This window comes from Toxorhynchites rutilus, chromosome 2 (assembly GCF_029784135.1).
Source record: "Toxorhynchites rutilus septentrionalis strain SRP chromosome 2, ASM2978413v1, whole genome shotgun sequence".
Taxonomy (NCBI): domain Eukaryota; kingdom Metazoa; phylum Arthropoda; class Insecta; order Diptera; family Culicidae; genus Toxorhynchites; species Toxorhynchites rutilus.
In genome coordinates this window covers 279826272-279845977 of record NC_073745.1, presented here as the reverse complement: position 1 = coordinate 279845977, position 19706 = coordinate 279826272, and the positions used below count along the sequence as shown (strand labels likewise).

At 40.5% G+C, this 19706-nt stretch overlaps 1 protein-coding gene across 1 annotated transcript in view; it reads left to right on the top strand.

The window, feature by feature from the left end:
- LOC129771852 (ecdysone-induced protein 74EF-like) overlaps window positions 1-19706 on the top strand; it is a 110939-nt gene that overhangs the window by 78764 nt on the left and 12469 nt on the right. Inside the window, 1 exon segment of the mRNA XM_055775945.1 lies at window positions 19070-19705. Within this exon segment, the coding sequence (XP_055631920.1) occupies window positions 19070-19705 (636 nt within the window).

Genomic DNA, 19706 nt, shown 5'->3' with positions numbered 1-19706 from the left:
TAGTTACAAGCTGATGAAGTGAGGGGGTTCAAAGGGGTAGTTTCGAGAAAAACGCGTTTGAAGTTCATTGTTTTGGCCGTACCAGATTAGATAACGCATCACTAAAATGACCCTTACTCGGTAAATAATAGGTATATTCTTGAATGCCTAAACTACAGAAATATTAAGGAAAAATATTTTGTTTTTTTTCAAATTTCTAGACTAGAATACTGCCTTAATCTATTAATCGCCACACTGAGAGAAATGATTAGTTTACTAATTTTACGAATTCGCTAGAATTTTTTTGCCGTTATAATTAATTGCATTTGTAATTATCTCCACTAGTAACTAATAGAATTGCTGTTTGGTTCACCAACGCGTATCAGCTGTAAAAATAAAAACAAGCTATGCAACAAACTCTACCCGAAACAATGTTTATTAATACTGGAATTGAAAATATGAATTGAAGTTAATTTACCCATATTAAACAAATTGTCTATGTGATAGAATAGAACGATTCTTTGCAATCTTTGAAAAAAATCATGAATATCACAAAATTTATACAAAAATGGTTATGTATTTTTTTTTCTTCAGTGCAGATTTTTTCATTGATAAAAAAAGGTATTTTTATCGATTTAAATATAGAAAACAGAAACGCTTTTGTTATGTATACAATTTTATTCTGTATATAGATTATTTTTACGACTGTACAGTTCCGCACGAATGTGCAAAAACGCTTTACACAGTCTGATTTCTGCAGCTTTGTAATTTCCCTGCAGGTGAATTCATCCATAATTGAATCGTGAATCACATCGGTATTCTTTTGCAACTTTACTTACGAATTCGCATGTAAAATGAGATTGTTATCGTAACTTTTTGGACCTTTGTTGCCCTTGTAACCTCGAGTAAACCGCGAGTATTCGGTCGAATCCTACTAAACATAGCAATGAGTTGAAACTTTGTATAAACAAACCTTGAATTAGCGGCAAAGCTTATGCGATTGAGTCTTACAAATAAATGAATTGGAAAAAAAAACTTTTTGGACCAGTTGGTTGAATAGTTGGACCAAATTTGAAGAGAAAAATTCTGGTTTTTATAATGAAAGTATCATTTCGTCTTATTCTATACATTCGATATTAAACAAGACATAAACTTGGAGCGATCCAGCTGTTGCTATTGATATAAGAAGATCATTCATTCCACCAGGATGAAGAAATCGTCGAAGTATTATAATCAGTGAATTATATAGTAATACCATGCCAAATAGCCGGCCATTTAACACAATTTCGAAATTTCAGCTTGACATTACAGCTGCATTATGCATTTTCTATTATCTATTATAAAATAAAAAATGGATGATTTTCCGACACCAAGGCTGTCAGAATGATCCATTCCGTTTTCTATGCAACTAAAATTGCGTAAGCCGACATTCTAGAATATTGTTCCGTTACAATATGAGTAGAGTAAAATGGGTAGAAACCAAATGGAAAACTATCACTCCTTTACAAAATTAAAATCATTTTTGCATGAATAACAACCAGTTTCTAATTCATGGGTCACTTTTAGTTCTCAATTAGTTTAAATAACCTATTTGACGTGGTTTCGTCCAAGCTGTGGCATGTTGGAGTTTTTTTATATCCCCTTGCATGCATAAAATATTGCTCAATTGAGCTCTTTAAAGCATTCATACTGCTTGTAAACTACATATACTATTCGTACGATCACTTTCCGTAAGTTCTCGATTTGGTTTTGATTTGGTAAACAAGCTGGACAGTCCAGATTCTGAAGTCCAAAAGCCGTTCGTCTTTTATGAACTCATGCGATACCCTATCGGATTACTAAATAATCACGATTATTTTAATGGAAAAAAAGCAGTAAATGATCTTGAAGTACTTCGCCATACTCCGGACAGTTCATTCGTGTTGATTGACGGACTATTTGAATCAGGCCTCTTTGAGAAAATTTCCCCCATGTCTTCAAACTTCCGCCTCCTATGTAACGAGTTGAAAAACTACGTTACTCGTTCCGTACGTTCTTTCAGTATGAACAAATTTTATCCAGGTTAAATTTCTTTTCATCATAGGAGATCATCTGGAATAGTAAACTCGATGGGATTAGCTGTTTTCAGACTCACATCTTTGGAGATATAATTTTGATTATTTGAGGATAATCTTCTCAAAGAGGCCTTAATTATGACAAGATTATCCAGAACCGAATTATCGTGCCATCAAACACCCATAAAAAATACAGCTAAAAAATTCAACGAAATATTTTATCCAAGAGATCAGCGCGAGCACAAAGGATTCCGAATAAAGCAACGATTACTACTCTTTTTTTTCTTTTCCGAGCTAACATGTTGTATCGAAGAGGAGAGAATAAATCAAATGGTTAAAAAAAAGTAAAAAAAAACTACAGTTTCTTAATTACTGCCCAGCAAATTCAGAAAAAAAATCACTTACATTCGATCTTTCGCCACTATCAAAAAGAAAATTCTGAACTGAAAACACAATTTACTGGGTAGAATCAGCCACTACACTGAGTGATAGTTTTCCATTTGGTTTCTACCCATTTTTCTCTCAGAATTTGGATCGATTAATCGACGTAAACTATTCGTTCGCTTCGATTGTTGCTTGCACAGTTTTCGTTCGCTTTATAATCGATTTTTGTTAAAAGTATTCGATTGATCAATTAATCGAACGATTGGCGGACATCACTATCTCGGAGTCTCTGGCTCAACAACAAGAAAATCCTCGGAAATACGAGAGCATCTGACGTTCCAAGCTGGTGGGAAACTTATCCGAAGCTGTTTATACACAAAGAATCAAGATTTAACCAAAAAATATGCTTCGAAGTCGTTTGACATTTCGACCCGTTGTTGTGGTGCATTTTGGACACCACACAGATCATCTTATCCTGTTTTCACTATTCGTATTTTTTTCCAGTACACATAATTACAAAGAAAACAGGTGTGGCTACATTGTGCATGTGAAAAAACATTACAAACATACATACCTGGTTTGCTTAAGGGGAGCATTTTACCCCCTGTTCCCCTACACATCTATGATGATGGTATAAATTGTCATTTCAGATGAATTTCGCCGGTTGTAGCGTCTGCTACCAAACTTATTGTGATTACATAATTCGAATCAATTTGACGATTTCACGCCTCCTCAGCAGCCGCGTAGAAAGCGGAGGTCATTGCGCTCTGGGTGTTCGCTTTGCGTCAATATGGCGGAAACGTCAGTTTGAAGTAGAAATACGAAACGCAAAAGGGCGCGTTGTGCACCATAAAAATGTATACGGCACCAAAAGTGCATCCTAGAATGATGATTACGAGCGGAAATCCATATTGGAGTGTTGCAGCGCTGGAATTCGAAATGAAGCGCCATGTATTCGGACGCGCGTGCACATATGTGTGTGTGTTCCGGTGCATTTCACTGCTGTCAAAATGGGAAATAAATCAAATTCTATGCAACCACACCGTAGGAACACTGCATAAATTACACATTATGTACCTTATCAATAGGCGACATCGCCGGTGTTTATGATACCCGGAGCGGGTGCACGACACCTGAAAAAATGTTGGGAAAGATGATGTCCGCTTGGTGAATGAAGGGAGGAGAAAAAAACCAACATACCATTCATTCAAATCGTCGAGTACTTCCGCTTCGGTGCACAGAACAGCACCGAGCACATACCATGTGGACAAAAGAATCTCTTTCATCATCGAGCCGGTACACACACACACACAGAACTGGTTGCATAAAACTTGATTTCCCTTCGCCGCGCGGTCGATTCTATCGTCGGGTCGGAGAGCAGACCGGAAGAGTTTAGTTTTGCAATGAGCCGCCCCCGGTCACAGCCAATTCCCTCCCGTGTGCTGCACGGCCCCATACCATACGAGTACCTTTTTGTTTACCACCACAGTTCGAAAATGCTGGACAATACCAACACAACCCGAGCAGCCCGGGTGTGTTTTGGATACTCTTGCCGGAAGACCGACACCACCAACACCACCGCGGAGCTTTGAACCGGCACGGCATAAAACTTCTGAACCGAGTTGGAGCTGACCTTCAAAAACGATTTCCCTGCACACGTTTGTTACCCTGCCATATGGGCGATTCTAAGGGCGTTAGACCAGCAGTTTACCAAACAACATTCTTGGCAGCCTTGGTGGTTTTGCTTGTACTGCATACGTCGTCGTGGTGTTGTTCTTTTTGCTTCCTTCTGTCAAGAACAACGCCCGCCAGCTTGCGGATTTGGTGCCCGCCAAATGCTGGCCAGCGAGGCGTGTTCTTGCAAATTCTTACCGCGCTGAGTTATGCAACCCCGCGCGCTCAGCGCCTGTTGCAATCAGCACTTCCTGTAAGGTTCACGAAGTGCACCGAGTTGTAGTTTGGGTGATATCATCTCAACCAACCGACCCTAGCACCACCTTTGCACCCTTCCCCTACTCCGTTACTACAATGCGCCCGTTATCAGCGGCATTCATTTGCACTTTTCGGCAAGTCGCGCTTTATCGCGCGCTCGCTGAAATTTGTTTTTAGGACACTATTGTGCATAGACGATGGCGTTTGCATTTCTTGCACGCGCTTATCGCGATTCTCTCTCTCCCTCACTCTGTTGGTTCCCGTTATCAATTTGAATTATTACCGCATTACTGCGTTCTGTTTTTGACAATTGTATCACGCAAGCGGAGCACCGACCCCGGGGGTTGATGCACACCAGCAACAGACCAACGTGGCAACGAGGAAGTCAAGTTGAGTTCGCTTGACGACAGACGTCGCAAAGGCAACCGGGCTGCATCGAGTGCAGGCGCCTTGAGAGATGCCAAATTATGGATTCGGAGGAAGTCAGAGCGGGAAATCCAATTCTCGATCACATAGCCCCATAAAAATAGTCCAATTGTGTGTCCAAAATGCATAATCTTGGGTACCAATTCATGGGCCCATTAAACTACAGTAGAAACCCGATTATCCGCGGAATAGTCTTGCTAGATCACTGCAAATCACGAAAATCGCGGATAATGCATTTAATGACTAAATAAGAGATGCAAACACAATATTTCAGCATGATAACTATGTTTTATCAATAAAGGAATCATTAAACTATTCATCTATAAGGTTGTGTACACCAGAAGTCAAATGATGTGAAAGTCATGACCAAAACAAAAAAGCAAAATCCTACACCTCACTGATAATTTCCGGGAAAGTCCATAGCATTACTAGGGAACTCGCTTTCGCGGATAAACCGCATCGCGGATCATCCGCTCGCGGATAATCGAGGTTCCACTGTACATTGTTCATTCGCCCACCAAGAGCCTATTTGTGCAAATAAAGCGCATAGGTGCGTCGTGTTCGTTCCAGCTTCCCCCTAACGCCAAAAAGGAGTCCACAGGAGAGAGGAATGGTACCGCTAAGATGGCGACCAAGAAAGCGCCAGCATCGAAAAAGGCTACCGTTTCCGGGAATAAGGGCAGGGCATAGAAGACATCCGCCGAGAAGAATCCGAAAAATGTCATCGCTGCTGGAAAATAATCTGCGATCAAACGTTGTTCACTCAACAATTTGTCAAACGGGAAGTGGGTTTTTGAAGGCAGGGCAAAGCGAGCGCAACATTTATGTAGACTGATTGGAAACGACAAATATTTCGTCTATTGGAAAAGTTATACAAATTATATCACACACAAAGGGTAGAAGGACTCTTGACTCTTTTAGTTTTGTGAACGAGGCTAATTGGTTCACCTTCACCATTGGTCTATTCGATTGGACCTTCAGTGATACTACTGCCTTGATTAGCGACCTACATGTCAAATTTGAAATTCGCTCATGAATGGTCCATCAGCGATGGACAAGAATATTATGGCAAAGTCGTCGAGAGACTGGTAGGATAATTCTCATCGACATCCGAATCGTCATCACTGTCTATTAAAAATGCAGACATTGTTGGTACTGCATCCGTTTTTGTCAACCTGTTGTTATTTCCATCGGCACAAAAACACTTTTTCTGAAAATGCACCTGTGAGAAATCAATGTTGACTCTTTTCATTGGGGGATTAGCACTTATTTTATGTATCTCACATACGCTCTATATTCGCATTGCATCGAAGAGTATCCAATCATTGCCCACATTGCGAAAATTGATCCACTGAGCATGCATCAATAAATCAACCGGGAACCGGTGAAATTATATGCCACATCGCCTCATCTGGCATCTCATCTTTGCTGTACCCAATCAAGTGAAATTGCACCGGATTGCGAAACACTAATCGAAGTTGTCCGATCAAAACACGAATCGATGGGTGATGTCAGGGACATAAACGGAGAGACGTAGGATTATGCCGAAGGTTGTTAAAAAAATAGATATTGTTTCATTTTCATTTGTTCGAAGTTTTGTCAAGTTATTCTACTTCAAGAAAAAACAAGCTGTAAATGTAGTTTGTCATATTGTCATTTGTTTTTTAAACTAGTGTCTAGAGTTAAGATAGAATAAGCTGTTTCTTTGTTAGGATTAGGATTGTGTCATTCGGATTATTGTATTATGTTGACGCGAAAATAAGCAGGTTTTATGCCCATTTTAGAAAAAAAAAGCTTTTAGCAAACTAAAATGGGCTTTTCCCTGCTCCAAAATTTTAAAAAACCAAATAAACAAAATGAACAAAAATACGAAGTACATTGTTTGGTTTCTTATTCATTTTTATAAACAGTGAAACTGAATGCTCAAACCCATATCAAAGCAAACTTCCAAATTAACCATCAACCTAAACACTAGCATATTGATTGTTTGGTGTCTAGAGCGACTCTGTAACACTGAAAGTATGGAATATCCAATTAGTTTTTCAGTATGATTACAGCAAAAATACATTTCAAATGCTCTCAAAATAATAATCCACTAACTTGTCTATGCACCAAATAATCCACAAATTTGTCTATGCACCACCTGACTGAAATAGTCCGATTGAAGACTACAGAAGTCCGAACCGAACCCTTTATGTTTTGACGGCGCAGTGAAGAAAACACTCTAGCCGCTGGAAAATGCTTTCTTCGCGCCCAGATTGACCTTTAACTCGGAAACAATTAACGAATTCGTGAAAATTGAATGAACGATCGGAAAAAGTCACAAATGAGCTTAAAACACCCATAAATTCACACGATATCTGGCAAACAAATCATAAAAATCAATTTGCTTATCACTTAAAATTTTGCTTTAGAATGAATCAAAATAATTCTTTAGGACAACTGTATCGAAATTTTCAGAAGTAAAAAAAAACTTGTTTGTAGTGGGCCGAAGCTGCTGGGAGCCATGATGTGGGCTGACCTGGTACATCTTTCATTACTTTTATACATGATCAGTGTTCAGATTTTCATTTTATCCCTCATATATTCCTGTTAGATGTAGTCCTACGTCAAAAATCAAATCGTGGATAAAAACGCACAAATGACCTCACAAACAAAGATTCACGTTTCAACACTTTTCCCGAAAATAAATGACAACTTGTTTGACTGAAATTGTCCGATTTGGATTTTCATGATAAATAAAAAACGAAAAAAGAATAAGAAGAAAACGAACTCTATGTCATTCAGCTGGGTCCTCTCTCTCAGGTGGCAACTCTATTACCACTTACTATATCAACAGTTCCAATAGTTTATTCTTTATCGAAGGTAAATATGTGTTCTTCCTCGTGTAAGCATTATGTTCTCTGAAGTTTGAGTCGATCCCTTGCTTAATTTCCACGGCCCTACAAAGGGTTAACGAGAAGTTAAGCTTTTTTTCTTTCGGCGAGATAACATGAGGTAAATGATGTTAGTTTGGCCGATTTTGAGTGTTTTCTAGTAACAACTAGTAAATGCAAATCGATTTTTCCTCATGAAAATCACATGTAATCAAAACGATTTAGGGTTTGTTGAAAAGTCCCAAGTCTTTAGTTGCTAATAATACCATAAGGCGTTCAAATTGTTCATTTTTTATGTTTTGTAACGTTTTTCCTTTCAAAGAGAAGTTATGATCATGGTTTGTCCGGTTTTAGGAATCACAATTTATGAATGAAGAAATTCGAATTTTCAAGTAGATGTTGCATTTCTCATTGCTTGAGTTTACTGTCATCATATTGATCCATTCATAATTTAGACTTTCTTCTGAATATTGCCTAGTTGCATTTTAAAGGTGGACAGCATTCAATACTTTATTTCTGCTACGCACGAAGGACAACATAAAGATACTCCAGCGCGCCAAGCGGCTGCCATAGTAATCATGTGGACAAACAAACATCAGTGAATCGGACAAACCATTATCAGAATTGAGGTCGTCGAGATGCATTGATTACACGATTTAAATATATTTAAATCTGATACAAATGGTGTGCAATCATGATGTTAACAATATTTGTAAGTGTTGTAATCCAGAGAAGGTCTAAATACGTACCAAATAATCATCTGGTAGATTAAAAGATAGCTGAAATGAGGGGCGCTTTGTGAATCCGTAAAAAATATCCTATAAAACTACGGTAAATCATGAAAAAGACGATTTTATTTATATGTAATTTACCAACCCAGAAATAATATACATAGATGAGTAAAATTCTCTAGAAATTATTTTTCAAAGCCGTTTAAATATGTTTTAGTAAGTGTCAGAATCAACCAACAATATGCTGGCGGGGATTTGACAGTGCTATAATTTGGCATCGTTGTCATGTCTTGTCTAAATTCTGAATTTATACAACTCCATTCCAAATTGTACCCGTTAGCTGATCCGGATGAAGCTAAGATCACAGGAAAAAAACTCAGAACGATGGAGCATTGAACGTGTAACATTTCCCATGCAACAAAACGGATTCTTTCGGTCACCCGCCTGAGTGTACTGCAAAACAAACCAAAATCATGCGCCCATGAAGGGCAAAAACTAACCAAATCTCGTCGCAAATGCAATTCGATAAGCTTACTTCGTTTACCCACGACGGGAGGTTAAAGGAGCAGTAGTAACCTCTCCTACCTCTCAGGCAACTAAATGGAAACGACAAACCCTGGGATAAGATTCGCTTAGTCGTCGTTGTGGTTCGCCCGTGGGGATGTGAAAACTTGTGCCACAGTACGTGATTCGAATCCATGCATAATTTGGCTAGTTGAAACCCTACACTAGAGGAGCTTCCTTTGTTCTGCTAGCCAAGGAGCTTCAAGGTGACTCATGCCTGCAACTTGCCTCCACCAGTGAGCATACAGGTGGCGGTTTCCGGAATCACCGGTGGCTGATCCATTGGTGATTGCACTTCCTTGTTGAGTCCCCTCCCCCTCTCGTCAATGGTCAATGAAACAAAAGACAAATCACACGCAACTAACGACTGGCGTCGTTCGGGAGGACAGAAGAAGTTCCCGACTTTCGCTTTTTCTTTCGATGTTTTCCCCCTGTTTGCAATGCTTTAACCCCTCTTTCTATGTTGTTCTCCCTCCCTCCCTCTACACGGATGCTAGCGCACATAGGACGAGCAAGGCTCCTCCCCTCGGCACACTCTTGCAGCGTGACGTGTTTCTATTTATCTAATCGTCATTTTTCTTACCGCACACAATCCTATAGGATTTTATAGATTCTAGCAATGGCGCTTCCCCCTTCGGGAACGCTGACCGCTGCGAGGCACGTGAATGTGTGCAGAGGCTTCTCGTGTTGCATAATTTTCCCAACAGATGGCAGCCCGCGGGCCATGCACATCTCCAAACACTGAAAAGAGCACGTTTCCACATATAAATAGCATCTAAATGCACAGAAGAGGAAAAAATGCTATTCACAAAGGCTTGCTGCGGTGACTTTTTATAGCTTCTTCTGCGCTTTGTACAGAGAGCCGATGCAGAAGAGCAAAAAAAATGAACACATAGTCGACAGCAGCGACATTCGCGTCGTGAAACTTTGAAAAGGAAGACGATTTGCAATCTCCGGCCTCGGGGAACCCATTCTTCCTCCCCCCCAACACTCGCTGATGCACTCTGCAGCTGGAGCTCTACCCAGGGTGGTACACGACGGACCGGCTAGTAGGAGGACGGGAGCATTGAATATTCATGCACGCCAACCCTTCTCCCTCTCAGGCCGCGGGGTCTCTGTGACCGGCTTTTCCGGAGGTTGTTGGTAGTGATTCTCGCATTCTCGGAACGAAGGCATCGAACGCGGAATATGGTAACGAGAATCGCGCACCAGCACACAACCACGTCACGTCACGATGCACCAATGCAAACACGATGATGCTCTCGGTATCTATTGGCGGCACCACAACTACACGTGGCCCGGATCGTTGATGGAAAGCCCTACTGCTACCGCTGCATCGGTGCTCCACTGCACACATTTTCATGCCTATTAGCTCACCCGATGTCAGTTCAGTGGATTTGTAGGGTGATCGCTCGATAGAAGGTCACTGGTAATTTAGTTAGTTAGGTTTTTGAGCCCTCTCTTCGCTGTCTCGCGCTTCGCATCCGTTTCTCCAGCTGAGCCGGTATTAGTTTTTCCCTCCGCGCTGGCTTTCCACTTGGCAGCTGATGGTGGGTTTTTTTTTCGCCCTTTGTTTACCCATCTTGCTGTTGGAAAGTGTGGCGCAAAAAGCGAAATAGTCCAGGGCATGATGACAACCATTATTCAATTGAAGTCAATTACCGACGGTGAGCCCCCAGTGCTATATTAAGCGCGACCAACATATCTTCCGTCAATCCGCGCAGCTACGTCAGAGCACTGTGTGGCTGTGGAGCAGTTCATCGTCTTCTAGAGTGCTTCTCTCATCACAAACACACAAAAAATGAATTGTGTTTTTATCAGCCGCTTAGGTTCTTCCTCCTGCTAGATAAAAAACCCCGACCCAATGTGTGTAGGAAGTGGCACATAGTGGAGAAAACCGGAGGGACGAGAACTTAGCATCTTTTAATATTCATAAATACCTTTCTACTGACTTATCTCGATCTATCTATGGAGCAGAGTGGTCTGAGTGAGCGAACGAGTAAACCCCACACCAATACACTCCCCGCGAACGACCAACATACAATGCAACCGCCGAGATTAAGATAATAGGTTTCAAAACATAATCGCGCACTTGAAGTGAGTGAAGTTTTCTCTAAGCCGTATCATATCATCATGATGGTGGCTCGTTTTTCCGCGAGACCGACCAGCAGTGCGGAAGGCAACGTCAACCTGCCGCAGCAGCAGCAGCAGCAGCAGCAAGGAGCAAAAACCTAAGCGCATTTGAAGGTCACTCCTGACGCTGTCTGTACCCTGGTCATTGGCTGCTGCATCTGGTGTGTGCGCGTGGTTCGCTGCCGTCCGTACAGGTATTTTTCCTGGATAGCAAGCGATCCCAGTCCTCCTGTCTGACTTGCTCAATAAATTTACTGCTTCTTGGGTATCCTCTTCCTGGCACCGCCCTCCACACACCATCATCCCCGCCCGAAGTTTCATTCTTCTACCTTCTTTCCTGGCCGGGGCTACGCGAAACTATCATTAGCGAGCAGCGCATCGTCATCGTCATTGCGCGAACGGCAAACAACGGCTGATGCACTCGGCTCGGATGCATCTTTTCTCCAGCCGGTCGACTCCTGCTCGCCCCCCCCCCCCACACGTCTGCGCGAAATGCCCGGCAAGCGGCTCACCCGACCTGGCAATTTTCTCGTTCATTATCCTTTGCTTCCTCTTTCCGGTGGACTGTGTGTGTGTGTGTGTGCACCGCGCTCAGTACTCTAACCAACTACCCCCACCGAATTTTAATCGTGTACATGTCACATGTTTATCATATCTATAATTAGCACGTTACACAGTTACCATTTTTCAGCTTTAGAATAATTCCCTTCTATACCATTGCATATGGTAGGGTGGGTTTAGACTAGTGATATATTCATGTGAAGAAATATGATGAGATTTATAGATATCGCATCAACTGTTTACACTAGCGTGAACTTCTATAATGAATATATTCATATTTTCGGTGAATTTATTCACCTGAAGTAGAACTGCATCCAACTTTAGTGATTTCTCACCAGTGAGAAATTCACAAGCGTTTACATATGCTGAATTTATTCAAGTTATATATATCTCGAATAAGTGTATCATAATTATTCTCACCCGTTTACACCTATATTCACGTGAAAAAATCCATCTATCGCTATAGATCACCCTAATGTAAACCCGCCAGTACACATTTACACAGTAGAAGCCATTTAGGCGTAAGAGTATTCTTTCTGTTCTTCCATTATCCACCAGTTGGACCACCGGACAGCGGAGACAGTTGATATTGATCATTGTTGAGTTATTTATAGAATAGCAGCCCGATGTGCCTTGCAGAGCAGAGCAGTTGTATGGATGAATCGATCTCATTTCGACCGTGGATCGCTGATGATTGTTGCGTGGACGTAGTTATTCTGTAACAACACAAAGATGGTCAATGGGGGCTCTGAGTTTTGGACTCACGATCGATCGCTTACGAAGCGAACGTGCAACCAATGTGGCCCCTACAGAAAATTTAGGAGATGTATTTCTTCCACAGTCCTTCTAGAGTTTGAGTCGTACAGATTCTGGAAGACCTCCAACGTAATTTTGTGTCTACACCCAAACCAGCGTTGGCAGGAAATATTTCATTTTTGGCGGAAAAGTGCTTTTTGGTGTGCTGAACGGTGAAATGAACTGTTTTACCCGACCACGCTATCCACATAACCACTGGTGCTGTTGCATAAATGCGTTATATTATTACACCTCATTATAAAATGAAGTTGGAAAGTGTTTTCCAAGAGTAAAAAGGAGAGCATAAACGTGGATCTATGCCCTTCTCGGTCTGGGCCGTGTATGTGGCAAAGTATGCTCATTTAATGTGATAAATCGGGATGCCAGAACAAGTGCTAAAAATTATTAAGTTCTGATTGATGCTACACCCAACATCAATCAGAACTTCTTCAAGCTTCATAGAACAATGAAGGCTTTGGATCTGAAAAAAACATCCATGTTTCAAACAATAGCACTCATAACAGGCCCCTACTACAAAATAATCTGTTGTGAAAGAATGGGTCAGAGAACTTGTTACTTTTTAGGGACTGTTTTAACGAAACTGGATATACCTCAGATATAAACGGAGCTTGATTCTCTGGTTAGCATTAAACTCGAAATTAGTTCTAATTTAATAAATTCTAGAAAAAATACAAGCAATGGAAAGATGCTGCTACCAACATACCACTCGGAAACCATGAACACTTCCAATGATCTATAAAACGAATTGAAATCGGTCATCTGTTGTCAGCATTGAAAATTTTATAGCAAAAAAAATGTTTTTATCCTCATTCATACTTGAAAATATTGGCCATCGCTAGCCACAATCTTCCTGTCTGCATACGAGTTTCTCGTCTGAGGAACTCTTGTTCTATTGATTAAATCCAAGAATCTACTCAATTTTCAGTCTTTTCGTAAGAATGGAAGAGCCATTGATCGGATGATAGTCGGGAGAGGCGATATCTTGAATATACGGTACGTGTACTGGGACATTTTATTGAAGTGTTCCCAGGAAATTTGTTTGACTACTCGAGCAACATTTGTCCGTGCGTTGTCATATCGGAAAATCACCTTATCGTGGCTTTGCTCATATCGCGGCCGTCTTTTCCTTCAATACTGACATACGTTTTGTTCGGTAGGGAACTCCTCTGTGATGGTTCGCATTAGTTCCAACAACACATAATATACTACGCCGAGTTGGTCCAACGAAATACACGATATGAGCTTCGAAGCATGCCAAACCAAAAAAATCATTTCTATTAACACAGAGTTAGTCCACAATCTAAATCCTTCTTAAGGTCGAGTCGCACACATTTTGGAGAATCTCGAAAGATGTCCATCAAGTCAATCATGAATCAAAACTCTTCAAACCGTTTCAGTGATGGTCTATTTCGACATATCCACAACGTCTTGAACCAAATCTGGACATATAGCAAACAAACGGTTGCGACACATTGGTGATTTTATTTGATTGATTACGTCGCATCCAAAACCCTCCCGATTTTGAAGTTGACAACCTCAAAGAAATGCCAGTAACCTGGCAGTTTAACATCTCAATTGTCATTGCTCGTTGAGGATCCATGCCTAACGAAAGAAAATCTAGCTTCAACATTAGGAGTTACAAATGATATGAAGGTTCCTCGATCATAGGTTCTTTGTCTGCCGCAACTCTTCTTACGACAGAAAGGAAATTGTTGAAAATTGCATCCACCAAAACGACGAGAGGCCAACCAAGTTCTTGGCGGAAGGAATTTTCACGCTGCATGTGTAAATGAAATGAATATCTAACTATAAAAATGATGTTTTTGATTTTTGCTTAAAATCGGCACGCATTTTCGGAAATCCCAATACATTAAGGTCGTAGCACGCCCCAGTTTTGGTTCCAGTGCCAAATTTCTCGTGTAGCGATTCAATTTGTAGTTTGTGACATGGAACTTTCTTCTAGTGAACAAGTATTCACTTCTCCTTCATTTAATGTTGTTTTATCGCTATTTATAAAGCATTGGTTAATTAGAATCCGTATGGAAGGAATTATTTTTATCTCGAAGACAGAATGACATCCGAAAAAGTTTGACCGATCAAAACATGGTTATAATATGATTAACCTTCAGAAAAAAATATCATTACTTTTTTTAAATTTTTTATATAACTACGCTCTTTCCTTGTGATACTCGCCATCAAACGTTGTACACTAGTAGTATCGAGCTCTTCGGCAAAGTCTATCCCAAAATCTGGTCATCTTTGCAGTGGCCCGAGCCGTATTATTAGTCTTCTTAAGGTTCTACTTCATAATTGCTCAATATACTGGTCTGAATAGGGAACAACTGGGTGCATTTGGGTTCTTATTAATCAAATCCATCTCCAATGTTACGATACCACTGAACAACCTCCCGGCTGTAGAGGTAGCTCGCCATTTGAGGCCAAAACTTCACAGATCCTTTAAGGGCTTTTTTGAAAGGTAACACGCGTTTTCTGAAGCGTTCTTTTTCGAACAACTTCGAGTCCATTGTCCTGTTTTTGTCAAAAACCCACATGTGCAAATACTTTGCCAAATTATGAACTTCCGAGCAGATTCATCAATAGGCAATCAATCTCAATCTCCAATCTACAATCTCCTTGTACGATATGAAACCCGCTGGCATACGAATTCTTCGAATGGTATTAATCGAGATGAAGAATATAAGGTGGGAAGATTCACGGGTTTTGGTTGTGTTAAACTTTGATTGTGTAAGTAGCCAGAAAGAGTTCACATACCAGACATACCAGTCAATTAATCAAATGGTACAAAATTGACCAATCACATATTTCCAAAAAATATTTGTCGTATTACATTCATTAAAAAAAAACAGAACATGTCACGAGCAAAAATGTTTCATTTTTTTCTTTGATTTCTTCTGATATCAGAATTAGTATTCTAATGTCTACTATGTGTTGATTTTAAACAACTTCATTGAAGTTTATCTTTTGTCAACAATTGCAATTACTTTTTTCACAATAAGGGTGCTGAACACTTCATTCGTCTAAATCTAGGACGCAAGCGGAAAACTTTTCGTCTCAATCTAGGTCATACGGAATCAATTGAATTTATTTTTCAAGTGCGTGTTACATGAAAAAAAAACTTGCGATCTATTTTCCCATGCACTGCCAAATGTTTCTCCGTCAAAGGAACAAATGATTCTGTGACTCTGACTTTGTTCATTTACGTTTTTGGTCGACGTAATTGCGTCGTCATCATCTGACAGTGCATGGTTTCCTTTGATGCTTCTCAACACTTACAAATTCAGGTAACGATCTTATAATCCACTATGACGCTTCGTTCAAGCCGCTCTATACTGTTTGGCTCGCGAAAACGACTGAGCACATCACAAAAGGTATTTTCAACTGTTCTGTCAGGTGACTATGAAGCCATCGGCTTTCGCATTTAATTGGAAATGGCCTTTTTCTTTTACCAGAGTTTCCTCGTCGTAGAGCAGTTACTACGACGTTCCGTGTTCGTTCAGTTTCTCACCGTCAAATGAAATTCACGACACATTGGAGTGAAGGCTCGTTTGCGTTCTTGGTCGGTCCGAAGAATTCTCTATTTTTTTCTCATTCAAAGGCAATTCTTTATGAACACACTTAAATTCTAAATTCACAACAGAAGTGTTACAGAATCCACTGATACTTATTGGGGCTGATTCTGATGCGCGAATGTGAAGTGACAGCTCGGAAAAATTGCCTCACTCAATTCCCGAAGGCGACTGTGAGATTTTTGACCTTGAGTGAACTCTCATGAACACTCACTCAATTCCCGTGGGCGATTGCAGTGGAAAAACATGCCATTTTGTGACTTTTGAAGTCGTATCCTCATTCGTTATCGACTAGTACCAGCTAGAGGTGTGCAAATCAGCTCATCATGATGAACAGCTCTGATCATATCAGCTCATCTAAATGAGCTGTTCTTTATGAACAGCTCTTCAGCTCAGTTGTCAGTGCCGACTTTCAATTTGGGTCCCAAACTCGATAGCCACGAAGCCAGTTTGAAAATGTTAAAATTCAAATGAAATTTTTCACACCATATTATTAATTACTTGAAACACGTATTCCAGACTATTATTTACAACAGACTCGGCGAGTACAACATTTCCGACATTTTTACTGAGGCTTTACATTACAATAGAAAGTTATCTTCAAAAAAAAAAAATCTTATGAGATTTTTGCACCGCCTGCAAACAAAGTGTTTTTCATTGAAATAGAATACTCATTTGATACACAGAAGTTAATTTTCATTAATAATTTGAATTTTAAAAACGTGTTCATTCTGCCTGAGAGCCAATTATTATTTTTGGCGCCCCCTAAACTGGTAAACAAAGCTCAATGCCGTCAACGCGAATATAACAGTTGAAAAGACGAGGGACAAATGAAACTAAACTGATGTCTTAACACGAAGAGCGAGAGACGGTCAGTTCATTTGAATCTTACAGCTCACACACTCTCTTCAATTCTACAGCTCTTTTCTCTCCTTCATCATCATCAAAGTGAGCTGAAGAGCTGTTTGATTTTTTTTGCGAGCTGTTCCGCGTCAACTCACTTCAAAGAGTCGATTCTTCGGAACAGCTCATGAGCGGATGGCACATCTCTAGTACCAGCAATGGTAGCAAAAATAGAATTAGGCATTTGCAAAGGATTTGAACGTTCTCTAATAATTCGCCGTTCCAAACGGGCAATAGCTACTGCAGATTCAAAGATGAATTCATCATCTACTTTATGAAAATTTTCGGAAAAAAATAGGCAATTTCGAATGCAATCCAGTTAAACTGTGAATTTTGAAATGATTTATATTTATTATTAACATGTAGTCAGTTCAAGTACTTGGTATGCTATTACTAATGACAAGAATATACAACTTCTGCAGCCGCTATAACGCGTTACAAAATTAAAATGTAAGTTTACAATAGTTGACCCTAACTGATACGCGAAACTCAATTCAGCATATCGTTTCCTTTCTTCAAAAACACAAATCAGACTTTCAAAAATTACGAAAAGCTACTTAAGTAGTTAAAAACCGTATATGTTTAATCAACTTCTTCCATGCATTCTCGGTGTCATCCACTAGTGGAGGAGCATCTTCATCAGTAGTTGCGGATGGAGTATCATCTGTGCTCATACCTTCGTCCTTATCCATTTCAAGACCCAGCTTGACCCTAAGGTAGATGCGAGATGCGTGCTCACCGGGCTCATCCAGTGAGAATCCAAACGATAACAGCGCAGTTTCGGACAGTGGAATTACAAGATCCTTGACAGCTCTATCATTTTTATCGGCTCATTGTCTGTGAACAAAATTTAGCTTTTAAATTTATTTAAATGCGATAATAAATATATCTTACCTTGATGGCTTTTATGTTAGGTGACTATAAAATTAATGTTCACTGTAATGTTATACAGAATAGTCAACCTTCCGATAAACTTTCAGCAATAATTACGCTAAAGTCAGCACCGGACACTAAGTGAAAAAACGAATGCGGAATCAAAACACGGATGCGAAATCAAAACAATTGAAATAACATACAATCATATTAATGCAAAGGGACTATGCAAAAACAGATTTGAAAATATATTTTTATTTGTTTTCTTATCCCTGTGATATTATTTTTCATCAATTATAATAAGAGGAAAACGTTTATAAAAATGAACCAAATTATTTCCTGTACATATTTGTAACAAGGAATGAAAATTTTTAAAACAAAAGAAATATATATTCATGAAACATATTGAATACATAGAGCCTTTGCAGAAAACACAAGCTTTGACATATATTTCAATGAACACTGCACCATTTGTAATTCATTGAGTATTTTACTCCAAAATGAACCTCTCACGTCTGGGCAATCGCCTTCGGCGATACGGTGACCTGGGTCATGTGACTTTGAGGAGTTCATTGTTGTCACATTCCATTCGCGCTGGAGAATCAGGCCCATTATTGCAATGTTGATATTAACACATCGATTGGAGGTTAGTTTCCGATGTATATTTTCGCGTGACCTAGAAATCAACTTATTTTTCAAAATAAAATTTTTAATTTTCAACTTTTATTATTCTGACGCATGAGTGCATTGAAAATAGATCATTCCAATCAATCATTCAGGTTATCCCTCCACCGTTATCGATTTCCATTAGATGTTATTTTTATCACAAACGTACAATATAATTCCTGATTGTCAACACACGCGCGTGCACTACTGAAAAAGTGCATTCAAAGCTGCAAGCTGTGGCTCTCAGTCTGATAACAGCTTCCCGCTTTCATTAGCGAAAGAATTACACAACACCGGCATTGCCGTGTATGTATCCCACACTTACTCCTGATAACAGCACCCGGAATAATAATAGAATCCGCGGGGGTATTTGAGCGCAAAAAAAAATAAGAACAGAAAAACCACTGAAGAGATACGAGGGTTACTAAGATTCGCAATTCTCCTACTTGAAGTGACAGGTTCAATGTCACAATGAGTCATTCTCGATCTTCCTGTTTTACTGCTAACAAAAATTACGAATTCCAGTATTTTGTAAGAGAACATTAAAGATTTATTTCGCCTTTTTTCTTCTCTCTCCCCCACAGTGCCCGACAACTATCACTACCTTCACTCGATGAACGCGGCGGCTGGGGCCGGCTATCCCGCATCACACTTCCCGACGCCATCTCCGCCACGGGGTCAATCCGGAGGCCCTCTGTCGAACGGCAGCAGTGGACTGAACGTCATGGGTCAACATCACCTACATCCTCACCATCCGCACCTCCTGAGCGGTCAGCATCCGGGGGCGCACGTGGGGAACGGCACCGGTGGTCCCTCGGGGGTTATGGCCAACGGACTGATGCATCACCATCCGCAGAGTGTAACCTCCAGCTGTCCGGACGATTTGTCTTATATGCTCGAGCTGGGTTTCCCACCCAGGAAGCTGAAGAAACCCAAGAAGCCCAAGCTGGAGATGGGCGTGAAGCGCAAGTCGCGTGAGGGATCCACCACCTATCTGTGGGAGTTTTTGCTGAAGTTGCTGCAGGACCGTGAGTACTGTCCACGGTTTATCAAGTGGACCAACCGGGACAAGGGTGTGTTCAAACTGGTCGACTCGAAAGCGGTCTCCAAGCTGTGGGGTATGCACAAGAACAAACCCGACATGAACTACGAAACGATGGGCAGGGCTCTGCGGTATTACTACCAGCGTGGGATCCTTGCGAAGGTGGACGGCCAGCGGCT